The following is a 16,999-nucleotide window of genomic DNA, read 5'->3' on the forward strand; positions in this document are numbered from 1 at the left end:
TAGGGAGCAGGGATAGAACCTACCCCTCAGCAGTGAAAGCATGGAGTCTTCACCACTGGACTGCCAGGGAATTTCCAGAAGGCTATATTCATATTTTGTAAAAATATTTTGGGCAGGATTTTATTTCATTTTAATTTTTACATATGCCTTAATTCCTTTGCCTATTTTTTAAAAAACAATACAACTAAAAATTTAATTTATTTACTTATTTATTTTTGGCTTCACTTCTCAGCTTGAGGGATCTTCTATGACCAGAGATTAAACCCTGGCTTCCTGCAGTGGAAGCTTGGAGTCCTAACCTCTGGACTGCCAAGAAATTCCCACACTTGGTCTATTTTGATTTCTTTTTGTGTGGTACAAATGAAGAGTCTCGTATTATTTTATTAGGGTATCAGCTTCATTAAAAAAAAATTCTTAATTTACTTCCTCCCATTGATCCTCCAGGTCAGGAAGATCTGGAGAAGGGATGGGCTACCCACTCCAGTATTCTTGGGCTTCCCTGGTAGCTCAGATGGTAAAGAATCTGCCTGCAATGAAAGAGACCTGGGTTTGATTCCTGGGTTGGGAAGATCCCCTGGAGTGGGTTGGAGGAGGGCATGGCAACCCAATCCAGTATTCTTGCCGGGAGAATCCCCATGGACAGAGGAGCCTGGTGGGCTACAGTCCATGGGTTTGCAGAGTCAGACACAACTGAGCAACTAAACACATTGAACTGAAATGCCAACTTTGGCTGTGTAATACATTTTACTACATACTGAGTTCTTCTTCTGGATTCATTGCTGGCTTGTCTATCACTCCTTATACCAAGCCATATTGATCTGATGCCAGTTGATTTTATAGTCTGTTTTCTGATACCTAGCAAGGCAAGCAAGCCCTCTGCCCATTCCTTTTTGGTTATTTGGGGGCACTTATTCTTCTCTATAAATTTATGACAAATATATCCAATTCTCAAAAACAAAAGCCATCAAGACTTGTTGAGATTCTGATTGTAATTGCATTGTATCTTTATTTCAGGAGAACTCATCTTTTTTATCAGATAGTAAGTTTTCCCATGTAAGAACAGGTTATCATTTCCTTTTGTTTGGAGCTTGGTTTATGTCCTTAGATAAGGTTTTATAATTTTCTCCAAATTGAGTCTGTGCCATTCTTTCATTTTTTTGTGTGATTCTTGTGAAACTTATCCCTAATTATTTTATTGCCATCTACTATCCATCTACCTTATTAAATTAGCTTAATTCCATCATCTATTATTAACTAAGAGGTTAGTTTTTAGGTACATAAGCATATGATCCAAAAAGCAAAAATATTTATTTTTTAAACAATGTTTTGTTTTCTTCATCTCTAAAAATCCTGTTGAGTGCTCTAAAACTGATGTTAGTGGGCATTCTTGCAGTGAAAGTAAGTCTTAACACTGCCAGGGAAGTCTTTTTGTATAGTTCTAATTTAAATTGAAATGACCTTAGGGTTTAACCATTAGGATAATACCAGTATTCCATTACTATTTTTTTTTGGCCAAGTGATGTGGGGTCTTAGTTCCCTGACCAGGGATCAAACCCAAACCCCCTGCAGTGGAAGCACAGAGTTTTAACCACTGGACCACCAGAAAGTTCCTCCATTACTCTTTTCTTTTTTAAAGGAATGGCTGCTGAAATTTAATCAAATTCCTTTCAGCATCTGTTGATATGATCATATTTTTATTCCTTAATTTATTAATACAATGAATTATGTTGACAGACTCTCTATTAAACCAATTTTATGCTCCTGGAATAAACCCTACTTGGTTATAATGTTAATATTCTTTTGATTCATCAATATATATTTTTTGATACTATTAAGATGTTTTGCATCTCTATAAATTAGTTTGCTTTTAATTTTTTAGTATCTTGATTAAGTTTTAATATTAATGAAATCACAAAAAATTTACATGAATTGGAGATTCCACTTTTCCTATGGTCTGGAATAGTTTATTTAAACATTGGATTAATTTGCTCTTACTGTTCCTTTTTTTCGCAAACTCTTGAGTTTTTCTCTTTGTTTAAAGTGTATCTTTCCCCCCCGCCCCCGCTTGAGTCCTGCTTTTGAATTTATTCTTTCAACCAACTTGGCTTTCTCTTTCAATAAGTTATATCTTTAATTTTTAGGCTGCATGCTAGCTTCCTTTTTCTTTTTCTAAATAAAGAAAACATTTATGGCTTTACATTTTCCTCATTGTACAACTTCTACTGAGTGTTATAGATTTGGGGCCCCTGTGTTCCTGAAATCAAGGAGGTAAGTTTTTAAAATTATTCTAAAACTTAGCGGAACAGGACTTGGGCTCTTTGAGTGTGGGGGCAGGGCCAAGTCTGCCACTGGTCCCCACAACATAGAACAATCCTGGGCACACAGTAAGGCATCAGTCAATGAATATCTGCTGGCTAGATTGTCAGGAGGGAATATAGCCAGAGGGAAGGAAGTGAGCAAGTAGGACCAGAGAGGTCAGGGACTCATTGGAAGTCACATAGCTTAGTAGAACTGGCCTGAAAACCCAGGGTTAATTCTCAGACCAGTAACCTATCAGGGTTGCAAAGAGTCGGACACAACTGAGTGACTGAACTGAACTGAACCTATCAGGACACAAAGGGATTGGCAGAGCAAGGAAGGCTCTGCTTTGTGAAGGAGTAGAGCAGAAACAAAAAGAGCTAAGGACACACTCTAGAGAAATGTGGAGTGTAGGGGGGTGCAGGACACTGGTCAGAAAGAGGCTCAAGGTGACCTGTCTATAGGAGTGAGGCAAGGAAATTTCGAGTTTCAAGTGCTCTGGTTTACCAAGGGCCTGGCTTGTGAGGAGAGATGGCAAAGTTAAAGATCTCTACAAGAAGTGGTTCTGGGTATCCTGGGTAGTGTTTGGCATTCTCCAGAAAGGAAGAAAAAGTGTGATTTCGAGGCCAGGGAGCTGGTGGCTTCATAGCTGTCTGGGATCCTCAGGGTAAGCCTGGGGATTCCCTCAGGGACTTTAAGCCAGGTTGAGGGAACAGTGGTCCCAGAAGCCCCTCTGGACCTTACTCTGCTCTCTCTGCCCGCAGGGAGGAGGCAGATGAGCTGTGGCCCCAGTCTGGCCATCCTTCTAATGTTGGCTCAGGCAGCAGTGGCGGGTGTGGGATGATGGGGAGAGCCTGCCCCCAGCCCCGCTCCCTGGGAGCTGGCAGCCCTAAGGAACAGAACGGGTGGAGGGGGGTGCAGGGCTCCCCAGGCTCGACTCTCCTCCCTACCCCAAGAAGCCCTTTGAAAGGTTTTCCTGGCAGAGTTTAAAGCTTCCATTCATTCAGCTGGCTGGCACGAGGCCCGGGTGTGGGGACGCCGGGTAGGCCCCAGTCCCATGTCCCAGCCCTCACCTTAGCCGCCCCCACTTCCTGGGGACCCTGGCTGGCAGGCCTTCTCTCTCCTCACCATAGCACCCACTGTCCTTCCCCTTCAGAACCCAGGTATCCTGCCCCTTTCCTGGGGAGCAGATGGCCACCCTGGAGGCTCAGGCTTACTAAATCAGACATTTAAATCCCATAATCCTTGGTGAGGCTGAGAGGGGGCAGCAGCCCAATCCTAGAAGCAGGAGCAGAGACCTTGTGCCAGCCCTGGCAGGAGGGGAGGGGGACAGTTGGTTCCCAAGTTATGAATGGAGGCACCCCTTCCCTTATTGTCATGCAGCCTGCAGACTGACCCAGTCTCCAGGCTTTGTTCTCCTCCAGGAAACCAGGCACTGGCGCCGCCTGCCGCCACCCTCCCGCCAAAAAAAAATGTGCTCCCTGAAGACTCAGGTGGCTGCTTCCCAAACTCACTCCCTTAATTCACCCCTGCACTGACCCCAATCTCTCAAGACACACAGGTGGTAGCAAAGTTTTATTGTAAAATAAGAAATTGATATAAAAAATGGGATATAAAAAGGGAAGAGGAGGGGTGTGGGTGACATGGTGTGCCTTGCAAAGTACAGAAGAAATCTGCGGAAGCATTTGGGGGAAATAAGACAGGTACTGGCAGATACAGCAGGGGTGGAAGCCACTGGGATCCAGGATAAGGTGAGCTTTCCCCTTTGGCACTGAGGTTCACCAAGGGGTTATGATCTGGCAGGGCCAGGAGAGAAGGGACTTGGAGACTTCTTCCCTTTAACCAGCCATTCAGTCAGAAACTGTCAAATCATCCACCCAGGGGGACAAAGAACCAGCACCCACAAAAGGCACTAAGTCCCAGACATTATGTAATCAAATAATGGTTTTGGGGCCAGACATACATTATTTCATTAACCCTCACAACAAACCCCCCGTGAGGTAGGTATGATTATCAGTTTTTTATAGATGTGAACAATGAAGTCAGGAGAAAATCGAACAACTTAAGATAGCTTCCCTGGCTAGTATGGCAGAGGACTGAGTTTTCCAACCCAGTGTATGGCTGGTTATAAGATGTTCCTCACATGCAGGAACACATTCTGACCTCTCCCGAACACGGCTCACAGTAAAAACCTTGAAAGCTAAGCTGGAAAGCGCCAGCACCCCCCAAATCCCCAGAAACCACGAGCGCAGGTCTGCCTCTTTAGCACAGCCACAGGCTGAGCAGATGAAGACTCCCAGGGGGTTTCTAAGGCGCACCTGCACCAAGCAGAGGTCTAAGCACCTGAGTCTTAAAAAATGCCAGGGAAGGAGCAGGGGATATGGGTGGGGATGTCAACAGGTGACAGGAAGCAGAAGACATCAGTCTGAGTCAGGTCCCTCTCTCTTGAGCATTGGTTTTTTATGGCAGGAGGGAGAAGGCCTCTTCTTAGACTTCAGGTGGCTGAGAGGAGAAAAGGGAGGGGAGGAGATGACATCATCTGAGTGAGAAGCTCTGGGCCCCCCTTCCTGGACCTGAGCTTCGAAGGGCCTGAGGCGGGAGCAAGGAGAACTTACGTTAAAATGGTCACAGCCAAGGGCAGGCATGCTGACTGAGCACCTTGGGGTACTTGTGGGTGTAAGTCTCTTAATCTTCCCTTACCCCAGTTGACACATGAGGAAACTGAGCCCGGGAAGGGAAGTAACAAGGCCAACATGACTCTTTAGTACTTTGGATGGCTGAGCATCTGACTCCAAGGCCTGATATCCCACAGTTATCAGGTCTCTATTTGAGACCCTAGCTCTGAGAGTCTAGGGTTTGCTAGAATAGGCAAAGAAACATCCATGCCTCGGACTCCCGGAGGCAGGAAAGTGGAGGAAGTCTAAAGAATGTCTGGGCAGGGTTGGGACCCAGCGGCAGGGTATCAGCTGCCTTTTACCTTGAAGGCAGGACCAGAATGGAATACCATGGCTTTCTAACACAGGAAAGCAGCAGATATGTGTGTGTGCGTGTGTGTGTGTGCCTGGGCACTGGGGAAGACCTGGATCACTCACCTAGAGTGAGCCCTGCTTTCCCCTGGTTCCCTTCCATCCAGAGCATCCTTCAGCTCCAAGGCATCATTCAGCTCTCGGAACATCTCATAGCGTTTAAACCCACGGATCTGTGGCAAGGACGGAAGGGAACAAAGAAATATTAGGCAAAGTCACTACAAGAACCAAGGGGCTTCCCCAGTAGCTCAGTGTTAAAGATTCCACCTGCCAATACAGGAGACATGGGTTCAATCCCTGGGTGGGGAAGATCCCCTGGAGCAGGGAATGGCAACCCATTCCAGTATTCTTGCCTGGGAAATCCCATGGACAAGGAGCCTCGCAGGCTACAGTCCACGGGGTTGAAAAAGTCGGACACGACTGGGTGACTAAACCCCACAGCCACCATCACCACCACCAGTGAATCATGGCCATGGACAGACGAAAGGATGACTAGAAAAAATGGGCTTAACCTCACATCTGCTACATTTATATTTTTTTCTTCCCTTATCCAACCCCATGGAGTTGGGGTGAGAGACTGCACCTCTCTCTCCCCCAGACTTGGTACCTGAAGAGTGAAGTACTCTCCATCCAGTGGTTTCTTCTTTGGCTGTGGAGAGGAGCTGGTGTTGGTAGGCAGTGCTGGGAAAGAAGCAAGGAAAGGTGAGAAAAGAGTGAACTGGGGGCAGAACTGCACCCTTGCTGCCTCTTCTACCTCCTGCTCACCTCGCTTAGTGCTCCTAGGGGGTGGCTCGGGGCAAGACTGCCCCTTCTTGCGAAGATTTTCTTCCTCAGTGCGGCGGTCTCTCCCAGGACAGGCACAAACACGCACCTCAAAGCTGTTCCGTCCCAGCAGGTTACCACTACCAGGGTAGGAAGAGGGAAGCAGGAGGCAATCAGAAAGGGGGACCCTGTCTCTGTGTTCTCCTGTGAACCAGGCCCCACCTACTCCCAACCACCCCCATCCCAAGGGGAGCCTGAGCGCCAGCTCCAGATTGAGAAGACCCCAGCAAGAGAGGTCCCAAAGCTGGAGAAAGGAGGGAGGGAGGAGCAGAGAAGTCCATAAAGGGAATGCAGAGAGAGGGAACGCTGGCTGGTAGTGTGGGAGAATGTGGTGAGGGGCGGGGTCCCGGGGACAGGCAGGCGGAGATTAGGGAGCAAGCTAGAGTGGAGGGTGGTGTGTGGTCCCTACCAAGAGTCTTCCAGTGTGATGATGGTGAGGATGGGCCGCCGGTTCATGCCCCCCATGCAGGAGCTGTTACACATGAAATTGTAGTGGATGGTGGTGCACTCAGAGTCGATCTGGGAGAGAGCACAGGCCGGCCGTGAGGCTACCCAGCCCCGGGGAGGCTGTCAGCCTCTGTGAGCCTGTTTCCTCAATTGTGGAATGGCGACAACCCATCTGCTCTGCGCACCTCACAGGCTGTGGGAGGTCAAGTAAGAAGGAGATAGCCCCCTCCCTCCCACCTAGGGTGGTCACAGACAAACCCCCTCCCCCCGGAGAACCCAGTTGCCAAACCGGACCTCGGGGGACTCATAGGGCACCACCACACTGTGTCTAAAGGTGTTCCGGTCGTCCAAATACTCCGCGCGTAAATTCCCTTCCACCCGGATAAGGTGCTGAGGAGGGGCCAGACCTGAGAGCAATCAGGGAGGAATTAGGGGCTTGGGGGCTCCGGGTTCCAGGCCGGTCCCATCCACAGTCCCCGCCGCTCACCATCGCTATAGTCAGAGGAGCGCTCATGGTGGGGACAACGCCTCACAACCTCCGTCATGTGCTCCAACTTCTTGTAGATGGCCATGGCGCGGACGCGGGTGCCGGGCGGGGGTGGCGAGTCGACCCACAGCTGCACTGGGCAGGTCTTGGCCAGCTGGCAGAACAGCTTGTTAAGGGAAGGGGAATACTGGAGGAGAAGGAGGAAGAATGAACGGAGGGGTCAGGGGACAAGTACCCAAGGGTCGAATGTACAAGCACCAAGTACCGACTGGAAGCGGTGTCCTGTGAGGGCAGGGTAGCTAGAGATGGCAGGGTTGGGGGTGGGGGGTCCACATCCCAGAAGTGTACTTCCAATAGCTACAGAATGAATAAGTGAAGAAAAAAGGAAGAAATGGCTTCACGACAGATACTGAGAATGTGACGGGAAGGATGAAAACCCAAGGGTCAAGGGGAAAATGCAACATTGGGATGGAGTCAAAGGTCACAAACTAACTAGGTAAGATCTAAAAAGACTGACAAAAAGGCAAAGGCTGAAGTGGAACCCCAAACTTCTGAACAGAAAACCCCTAGGCTGTATGGCCAGGTACTGATAGGGAAGTCGGCTCCCCAGGGCCACTGACCGTGCAGGTCACGGACTTGGCTGTTCCGGATTGCAGGAACCCTAGACGGAAACCGTAATTGCCAGGGTAGGTCTTCTGGGAGGGGACAAAGGACGACAGGGGCCAGGAGGTGGCTGGTGCTGGGGTGGCTGGTGGCGGGGCAGCTGGGGCAGAAGGCTCTGGCATTTGGGGCGCTTCATTCGGACATTCATCCAGCCAGGTGGCAACATCTGTGTACGGGAGCAGGTCATCCACGGGTGCGGAGAGCTCGGAGGACTACAGATGGGAGAAGTGCGCGTCAGAAGGCCCAGTTCCCACCCTCTGGACCCGCAGCCCCAGGCCCCGCCCGTGCCCCAGGCCTTACCAGAAGGTTATTTTCAGGAAGTCTGAAAGAAAGGAGCAGAAAGTCAGGACTGGCTTTTGTTTCTCCCAGGTCTCTACCAAGGGGCTGGGGACCATGATGGGGCAAGGTTATTGGAGGCTGAGCAGTGAGCCTGCCCTCCCTCCAGACCTCCACTCACAGGTTCCACAAGTCGGAAAATGTCTCCTGACTCAGAGGGGGCTCCACATTGAGTTCTGCCTGTGATTCTTCCATTGTAGCTCCCTGGAAGGTTGTGTGGCCGCTGGAGGGAGAAAAGTGAGGATCCACCCTGAGACACACCCAACCCTGGGTTACCCAGTCCGGAGGCAGGAGGGACCCCCTCTGCCCACAGCACACCTGGAAGCTGAGGATCTGCTGGGGGGTAGGGGAGGCACCTGCCCCACACCTCAGCAGTCTTATCACACACTTCCTTGAGGGATAAAGGCAACCAGAGAGGGACTTCCAACCTTCCCACCACTGAATCCACAGGCCTTCCTCAGTGTATATGTATTTCTGCCCTCTTTTGCAGTAGTAAGGATGAAGTAACTCTTGGTTCATTTCCTCTGCCCCCATCCCTCTACCTGCTCCCCTGGGATGGTTCCTCACCCTGGCTTACAAATCCCTCAGGGCCCAACCCATGCCCACCTCTCTGACCTCACCTCTTAGCACCCTCTCCCTTTTCTGGCTTCCCTGGTGGCTCAGATGGTAGAGCATCTGCCTGCAATGCGGGAGACCCAGGTTCAATTGCTGGGTCAGGAAGATCCCCTGGAGAAGGAAATGGCAACCCACTCCAGTACTCTTGCCTGGAAAATCCCATGGACAGAAGAGCCTGTAGGTTATGGTCCATGGGGTCGCAAAGAGTCGGACTTCACTTTCCTTTTCTGATGCTTATCAGACACTCCCAGTTCACTGAACTCGGGACCCTGGGCCCTGCATCCCTACAGGGTAACCTCCTCACTGACCTCATCATGAACGTCGCACCTTAGCAGGGATGTTTCCCTGGACTTCTCCATCACAGCTAGCCAGCCAAACCCTGTCACCTTATTTCAATTCAGGTCACCTTCTTTTAATTCTTGTGGTAATTATACTATGTTACCTTTCCCTGCTCATTTTGCCTGTTTCCTCTATTGGAATATAAATGTTTTCAGGGTAGGGATGTTGTCTTGCTCACCAGTTACTAGCATAATGGCTTGCACCTGGTCAGGCTCAATAACTGGGGTGAATAAGTAAATCCTCGTACCCAGCCTGTAAGCTGGTTATGAGCAGTCAAGGGAGCAAAGGGGACAAGGGGGTGGCTGTGGCCTGGGCCAGGGCCCTGTCACCACCAACTCATTTCCCAGGCTAGCTTTCAAATAGTTTCAACATGCCATCTTTCTTGATGCCAAATTTGTCATCAGCTTTGCTCAGAACCATGCCCACGGATCAAAGTCCATGTTCACTACACTTTTCTTCTGTGTCCATGGTAATGACAACCCCCTCCAAGCAAGCAGCTCTTATGGGCTTCTCTGGTGGCTCAGATGGTAAAGCATCTGCCTACAATGTGGGAGACCTGGGTTCAATCCCTGGGTTGGGAAGATCCCCTGGAGGAGGGCATGGCAACCCACTCCAGTATTCTTGCCTGGAGAATCCCAATGGACAGAGGAGCCTGACGAGCTATAGTCCATGGGGTCACAATGAGTCGGATGTGACTGAGCGACTAAGCACACACGCACACACACAAAGGTTCACCTGCACCTTTCTGTTGATATAGGGTCTGCATACTTATGTAGAGTGTGAAAAATCTTTTCACGTGTGATATCTTGTTCAGTAGCTAAGTTGTGTCCGACTCTGAGACTTCATGTACTGCTGCACACCAGGTTCCCTGTCCTTTACTATCTTCTGGAGTTGGGTTATCTTACTTGTCCGGATAACCACACCTGCCTCTTGACAGGTGAGAACGTCTTAGAGAGGCTAAGTGATCTGCCCACAATTCATATAGGTGAGTGAACGAGCTTTTATGAACAATGCCTGTTTGAAGGTCTAGGATTAAGATGCTTACTTCATTACAGACTACCCTGCAGAGCTATCTTTCGTAAGGCTGGCAAAGTGCCACTTATCATAGCTCCCAAAGCTGATGGGGAATGGACTCTGAATGCGCCTGGAGGAAGGCAAGAGGGGACAGCAGTGGGATGCCAAATGTTTGCCTTGGGGGAAAGGACCAGGGTTTCCCTTAGATAGATGATCAAAATAACTTTTGAGACTATTATGGAAGGGAAGCTGTTTATGTAGAGATGGGGCGCAGAAGTCAAAAGCCCAGGGTTTGATGCTGTATTGTCAGTTAAGTTTGCTGCATGACCGCACTCATCTTAAATCTTCCAGGGCAAATATGGCAGAGCATGGGCTCTGCAGGCAGACAGGCTAGGCCTGTGTCCCGAGCCACCGTCTAATAACTGTTTAACTTTGGAAGGTTGCTGATCCTCGCTGTGCTTCCATGTCCTTTGCTATAAAATAGTATCCCACTGATTACGGGAAATATAAAGAGTTGAGAAAAGCACATAGCAAGAGCTCAATAAATGCTTCTCTTTATATGGTTATCCCAATTTTACTTGTTCTATATTATTGCTGGAGAGAGCTTTGTGACTGGGAGCGGGTGGGACTTTTATGGTCCTGCTGGGATCTTTGCTAGTTCACCCCCTTCAGGCAACTGTGTTCCGTAAACAGGTTGGGAGGGGCTGTTCTGGGAGGGTGGGCCAAGGTCTCAGTCCCACAGGGAGAGGGATAGCCCTGTGGACCTAGGAGGTCTCCCTCTCTCAGTCCTTGGTAGCAACTGAATTCTCATTTTCTTTCTCTAGGAAACCTCTTCAGACCAGATACTTCCCGTGGGTGTGAACATCAGGGGGTCATAGTTCTAAATTGTCAGAGGCTGAACCAGACCCTCTGGATGGCTGGGGAGGCGGAGCCTTTCCAAAACAGCCCCCTGGGAAGGCAGTAAACTCAGCTGGGACTTAAAGGCGAGGCAGGCCTATCACTATCCTAACAATGGCTGCTGTTTATATAGACCTCCGCTGCTTTCAGTGGCTTATCTCAGTAATCCTCTCAAAAAGCAAGTAAGGTAGGTACTATCATCAGAGGAGAGAACAAGGTTAAAGGAATTACCCAGGCTCAGAAAGCTCTCCAGAGTCAGGGCCAGGGATTTGAACACACGCTGTCTGAAGCCACACCCAAGCTCTAAATAATTATGCTCTGGCTTCTCCCAGGGCCTGATGTTTGAAAAAAAAAAAAACAAAAAACTTTCTGTTGGCTGGAAGCTGTGTAATTGAAAAAAATTGATTCTTGGAAGAAATAAGGGAGCATCTGGTAAAACTGAAAACCATACCTCTTGCTACTTAGCAAAACCGTTTCTCGGTGGACGTCCTAGAAAAATGATTGCAAGGGGGCAATAGGAGTCTTGCACAAAAATGTTCATGACATTGTTGTTCCTAGCGGCCGGTGACAAGAAACAACCTTGGTATCCATCAATAAGGAATAGGTAAATGAAATGCAGTGTATTCATTACAGTGGTTTACGGAAATGAATTTTATGTGTATATGTAACCTGTTACAGTTCAGAAACATACTGGGTGAAAATACGATTTGCAAGAAAAAACAAAACACAGTAATTTAGTCTATGGAAATCAAACACATAAAATGATTATTTATTGCTTATAAATATATATATAAAAGCATGAAAGGCAAGAAGACTACAAATTCACAAAATCTTTAATAGTGATGATATTCTCAGGGAGAGGGTATGTATGCTTAGGGTATTGGGGGTAGTAGAGTCAAAGGGGTTTTAGTTTTTCCTCCCCCTTTGGCTGTGCCTTGAAGCTTGTGGGATCTTAGTTCCCCAACCTGGGATTGAACCTGGGCCCTGGAAGTGAAATAGTCAGGGAATTCCTGGTTTTAGCTTTATTAACAAAGAAAAAAATTTTAAAGGTGGTATCTATACATTGCTTGTATAATTAAAATAACATGGAGACAAAAATAAGACAAAATGTTGTTAAAAATTATTTGGTGGGAATGTGTTGTTACTCTTGTACTATGTACTTTTCCAAAATAAAAATATTGACGGAAAAAAAATAATGGATATTTTAATCAGATTAAAAAAAGTAAACAGAATAATGTCCTCCCAAGTACCCATCACTTAGCTTGAAGAATAATCAAGCATTTTGCCTTTATTGTCTCACCCGTACCTCTAGTAACTCCCCACAACCCCACAAATGTTTTTGAGGTGAAACTTACATAGGTTGAAATGGTATCATACTATTTTGATCACAAAATCTGACAAACTTTGATAAAGCTGTGTAACCTACCCATACCAAGACAAAGATACTGTGTTCTCTTCTGAAAGTTTTATGTGTGGGTTTATTAACCATGTCAAATTTACTGTTGTGTATAGTGAGAGGTGTGGGCCAAAATCCATTTTTCTGCTCCAGTTGTTTCAGCACCATTTGTTGAGACTTTCCTCTCCCCACTGATTCACTCTAGTACCTTCACAGAAAATCATTTGACTACATTTATGTGTCTTTTCCCAGACTCTATTGATAATGTGGGTTCAGTCCATGGGTTGGGAAGATCCCTTCGAGGAGGAAATGGCAACCCACTTGAGTCTTGCCTGGAAAATGTTGTGGACAGAGGAGCCTGGCAGGCTCCAGTCCATAGAGTCACAAAGAGTTGGGACACAACTGACCATACATATATCGGAGTATAATTGCTTTACAATGCTGTGTTAGTTTCTGTTGTACAACCAAGTCCTACTGTAACTTTACAGCAATCTTGAAATCAGGTATTTTAAGGCCTCCAACTTGTACCAATGTTTTGTTTCAGAATCAGCTTGTCAGTTTCTACATTTTTAAATCATTGAGTTAAATCTTTCTGAAGAGTACCGACACCTAACACCATTGAGTGTTCCAATTCATGAATATGCTAAAATTTCCTTAAATTCTCTCAGCAGTATTTTGTAGTTTTCTATATAGAGCTCTTGTCCATTTTTTGTTAAATTTATCCCTGAATATGACACGTTTTTCACCATGGCTTCCCAGGTGGCTCAGTGGTAAAGAATCCGCCTACCAATGCAAGAGACACAGTTTCGATCACTGGGTCAGGAAGATCCTTTGGAAAAGGAAATGGCGACCCACTGCAGTATCCTTGCTTTGAAAAACCCATGGACAGAGGAGCCTGGTGGGCTACAGTCCATGGGGTTGCAAAGGCTCAGACATGACTTAACACATCAGGTTTACGAGTTTAGATTCAAGGTTGCTATTATATAAAAATACAATGTATGCATATTGCCTTTGAAAGTTGTAACTTGCCTTTAGTTTTAGCTTTCACTTGTTAGTTCTCATAGTGTGAAAATGAATTTTCTATTAGGACTTTTGGTATACAGTCATACCATCTGTGAATAAAGCCATTTTATTTCTTCTTTTCCAACTGTTATGTATATATTAACAGCATTAGGCTGGCCTTATAAAATGAGTTGGGCAATGTTACTGCCTCTCCATTCTGAAAGAGTTTATGTGAGATTGGTATTGTTTCTTTCTCAACTTTTTGAATTGAAGAACAAAGGAGACAGATAGGAAATAGCACTCAGACCCAAATGCTAACAATAATTGCATTAAATGTAAATAGACCAAGCACTCCAATTAAAGCAGTTCAGTGGGGGAAGGAAGGCTATTTCAACAAGTGGACCTAGAACAACTGGCTAGCCATAAGAAAAAATAACACAGAACCTTGAACTCACAGCATGAAAAAAATTAGTTCTTGACTAATAAATTATGGCTCACAGACTTAAGTGTTAAATCTAAAACTAGAAAGATTCTCAAAGAAAATATATGAGAAACTATAAGAAAATATCTTCACGACCTTGGGGTAAGATCTCCTAAACAGGTCAAAGAAACCACTGAAAAGAAAAATGAATCTTCTGTTCCTTGTAAGAGTTGTTAGACAAGCAAGAGGTCAGGAGAAAACACATGTACCTGACAAAGGATACACATTATTCCTATCCAGAATATACAAATGACTCCAACACCTCAAGGACACAAAAAGCAAATGAACCAATTTTTAAAATGGGGAAAACACTCGAACAGTCTCTTTATATCTGACACAGAAATGGCCAGTAAGCACATGCAAACTGTTGGAACATACTTAACAGAGAATTGCAAACTAAAAACCACATTGATATGCCACATTAGAAAGCCTGACAAACCAAATCCTGAGACAGGTTCTATCTTGCTGGTGGGAGTGTAAAACAGTACAACCACTTTGAATAACTAGAACTTTTTAATATAATTAAAAAATATAAATAAACACCTCACTCTATGACCAAGCAATTTCACTCCTAAGTATCCAAAAACATAAAAACATGACTACAAAAATAATTTTAAGAATGTTAATAGCAGCTTTATTCAAAATAATCTTAAATGAGAAGCCACTCAAAGGCCATCAAAAGGAGAATGCATAAACAATGGTTTATTTATTCAGTGGAATATACTAAAATATAAAGAAACAAAGTATTGGTAACGCTGATACATGCAATAAAATGGGTGAATTTCACAGACGGAAAGAAGCCTGACACAAAGGAGCACAAACTGTATGATTCCATTTATAAGAAGTTCTCCAACAGGGAAAAAAAATCCACGGTGACACAAATCAAAGGCGGTGGCTGTAAATGCTACTTCTAACATAGAAAAAAGCACGTAAGTACCGCGCAGTGTCATGTTCGTAGCAGGTGCGTGGTAAGTGACCCCGCCCTAAATAATGAAGATGCCGGAAAATTGGTACGGGTAGAACTCCTAGGCCGGTCCGCCGCCTCCCGCGGGCAAAACCAGCCGAGACAGAACTGCAGCTTCGAAGACCTCGGCCCCGCCCCTCTCCAAGCCCCGCCCCTTCCGCTTCACGACGTTCACTCTGCGTCCGAGAAGGGAATGGTTCAGCCCAAAGCCAGATAAAGAAGTTGTTTCTCCGCCGCAAAAAACGACCCTTCGTTTTTCTTCTATCGTTTAATTCTCAAATGTATCCATTCTCGAAATACCCAGGGTCTGCCCTCTGACGCTAAAAAAAAAAAAAAAAAAAAACCCAAACCGTCCACGCAATGGTAGCGTCCGCCTGGGTAGCGGTCGATTGGGATGGAGCACACCATTCAAAGAGGGGGAGTGATTGAGGTTTGCATCAAAAAGAATACCTCTTCCTTTCCAAAAGCGGTAGCTAACCAGGCTAGGAGGGGGAAAAAAGTAGAGGGGTTAGCAGCCTCCTTTCACAAGTAATGAGGACCAGTATAAAAGACCTTTTCTCTTTCTACTTCCCTCACGTGTGAATAGTGGGCTGCTCCGAAAAAAAGAAACCGGAAATGCTCCCGCAGTGGTAGAAATGTAAATGTACAGCCAAACAATAACAGGGCCTCTGAGGCCCGGCTAGTTCTGCAGGGCTTCGCGGGCAAAACTCTCGTTTAGCATGCCCCCCCCACCCCCTTCCACGACTGACAGCCTTTAACCAGATTTTCTCCATCCAGCGGAGCTGAGAGCCAGTGGGAAAGATTACTCCAGGAAGGACAAAGGTCCGGAAGTTATGGGACCTTAGCAGCTTGGACTTTCCGGATCACCCCGAACCACTTCGGAAAGGAGCCCGAGGTTCCATTGGGATGCTGCACGTTCTAAAATTCTGAGCCATGAATCCCCGAAGTTTCGAGATCCGAAAGTCCCAGACCCTGATGCTTTGTGCATCTTATTTCACACACCCTGGGATGGAGTTAGTGGTGGTGGGGAAGAGCCCCTTAGGCCGGCTCAAGGTTCCCCAAAGCCCCATTCCCCCGCCCAAGTGTTTAGCTTCGAGTTCGGCTGGTCTTAACATACCAATCATCTACACTCGGGCCTGCTAACATTGCATTCCTGTTGTTGCCGCTAGCCAAGACCCCCGCCCTCCCTGCCGCTAATCGTTAACCCCCCAGTTACCGCCCCCCAGCCCTTTATCCCCCCGAACTGAAAATACAAGGAGCCAAGAGCCCGTGACTCATAGAGGACTCATCAGTCTCAGTCAAGAGCTTACCCGAAGCTCAGGGGAGGGTGTCACCGTCCTGGGATGCACGCTCCGAGGTCGGACGCTAGATGACCCCGGAGACCAGCGGCTACCTGCGGCCAGGATGGTGGCTCTGGACTTTTGAAAAGCTCAAAACTTTTAGCGCCAGTCCGGAGCACGTGGGAGGGGAAAATCCCAATCCCAGCAACCCTCGCGAGGCTCCTGGCACAAAGCTGGACAGTCGCCATGACAAGTAAGGGCAAGCAATTCCCCTGAGGGCGGAGGCGAAGGGAAAGGAGAGTAGGAGAGGAGAGTGCGGGGAAAGTCAGGATTCTCGCCATATTGGTAGTGTAGCTAGTGACCCGTTTGGATTGGGGAAGCTCGACAAGCGAAAACCGTAACGGCCGAATTGGTAGAAACCATTTTGGAAGATTTCTGCCATTGTTTCATGTATGGTGAAAGGAAGAAAGCCTTTGCACTTGCATTCTCTGCCTGGAACACTCCTCTTCTAGATAGCTGGATAGTTTTTACTCATCAACTAAACTGTCAACTTTTAGGAAGGCTTTCCATAATGTCCCTATTTAACGTATACCTCCATATGCGCTATATTACACCATCTTAATTATCTTCACACCCCTATCATTTTCTGAAGTGATTTGTTCCTTGCCTTCAATACATAGCAACCTAAGACTTAGAAGGGCAGAGACCTTGTCTACAATCTTATTGATTGTTGTTTCCCAGTACCTACTACAGTACTGGGTAGCAAGTAAGAGTTCAATAATAAGTATTTATTGAATGAATGAAAAGAGACAGAGGTCTGAAAAATTTAGGTAATGAGATGCAAAAGAGGCGCAAAACCTGTAACATCGAACAGAGCGCTGGCGCCCTCTGCCGGTTGGGGAGGGGAGTAGGTGCTTTAAGAACTGTCGCGG

At 46.7% G+C, this 16,999-nt stretch overlaps 1 protein-coding gene across 1 annotated transcript; it reads right to left on the minus strand.

Annotated features, from left to right (window-relative positions):
* Positions 1–3,860: 3,860 nt before the first annotated feature.
* TP53 (tumor protein p53) lies at positions 3,861–16,254 on the minus strand. The gene is made up of 11 exons (XM_019982111.2): positions 16,098–16,254; positions 8,201–8,302; positions 8,044–8,065; positions 7,701–7,955; positions 7,081–7,267; positions 6,888–7,000; positions 6,556–6,665; positions 6,090–6,226; positions 5,932–6,005; positions 5,391–5,497; positions 3,861–4,800 (listed from the first exon to the last, which is right to left on the minus strand). The coding sequence occupies exons 2-11, from the start codon at positions 8,272–8,274 to the stop codon at positions 4,719–4,721; spliced, it is 1,161 nt and encodes a 386-aa protein (XP_019837670.1). The 5' UTR covers positions 8,275–8,302; positions 16,098–16,254; the 3' UTR covers positions 3,861–4,718.
* Between the last annotated feature and the right edge of the window lie 745 nt (positions 16,255–16,999).

Source organism: Bos indicus, chromosome 19, assembly GCF_029378745.1.
Source record: "Bos indicus isolate NIAB-ARS_2022 breed Sahiwal x Tharparkar chromosome 19, NIAB-ARS_B.indTharparkar_mat_pri_1.0, whole genome shotgun sequence".
Classification (NCBI taxonomy): domain Eukaryota; kingdom Metazoa; phylum Chordata; class Mammalia; order Artiodactyla; family Bovidae; genus Bos; species Bos indicus.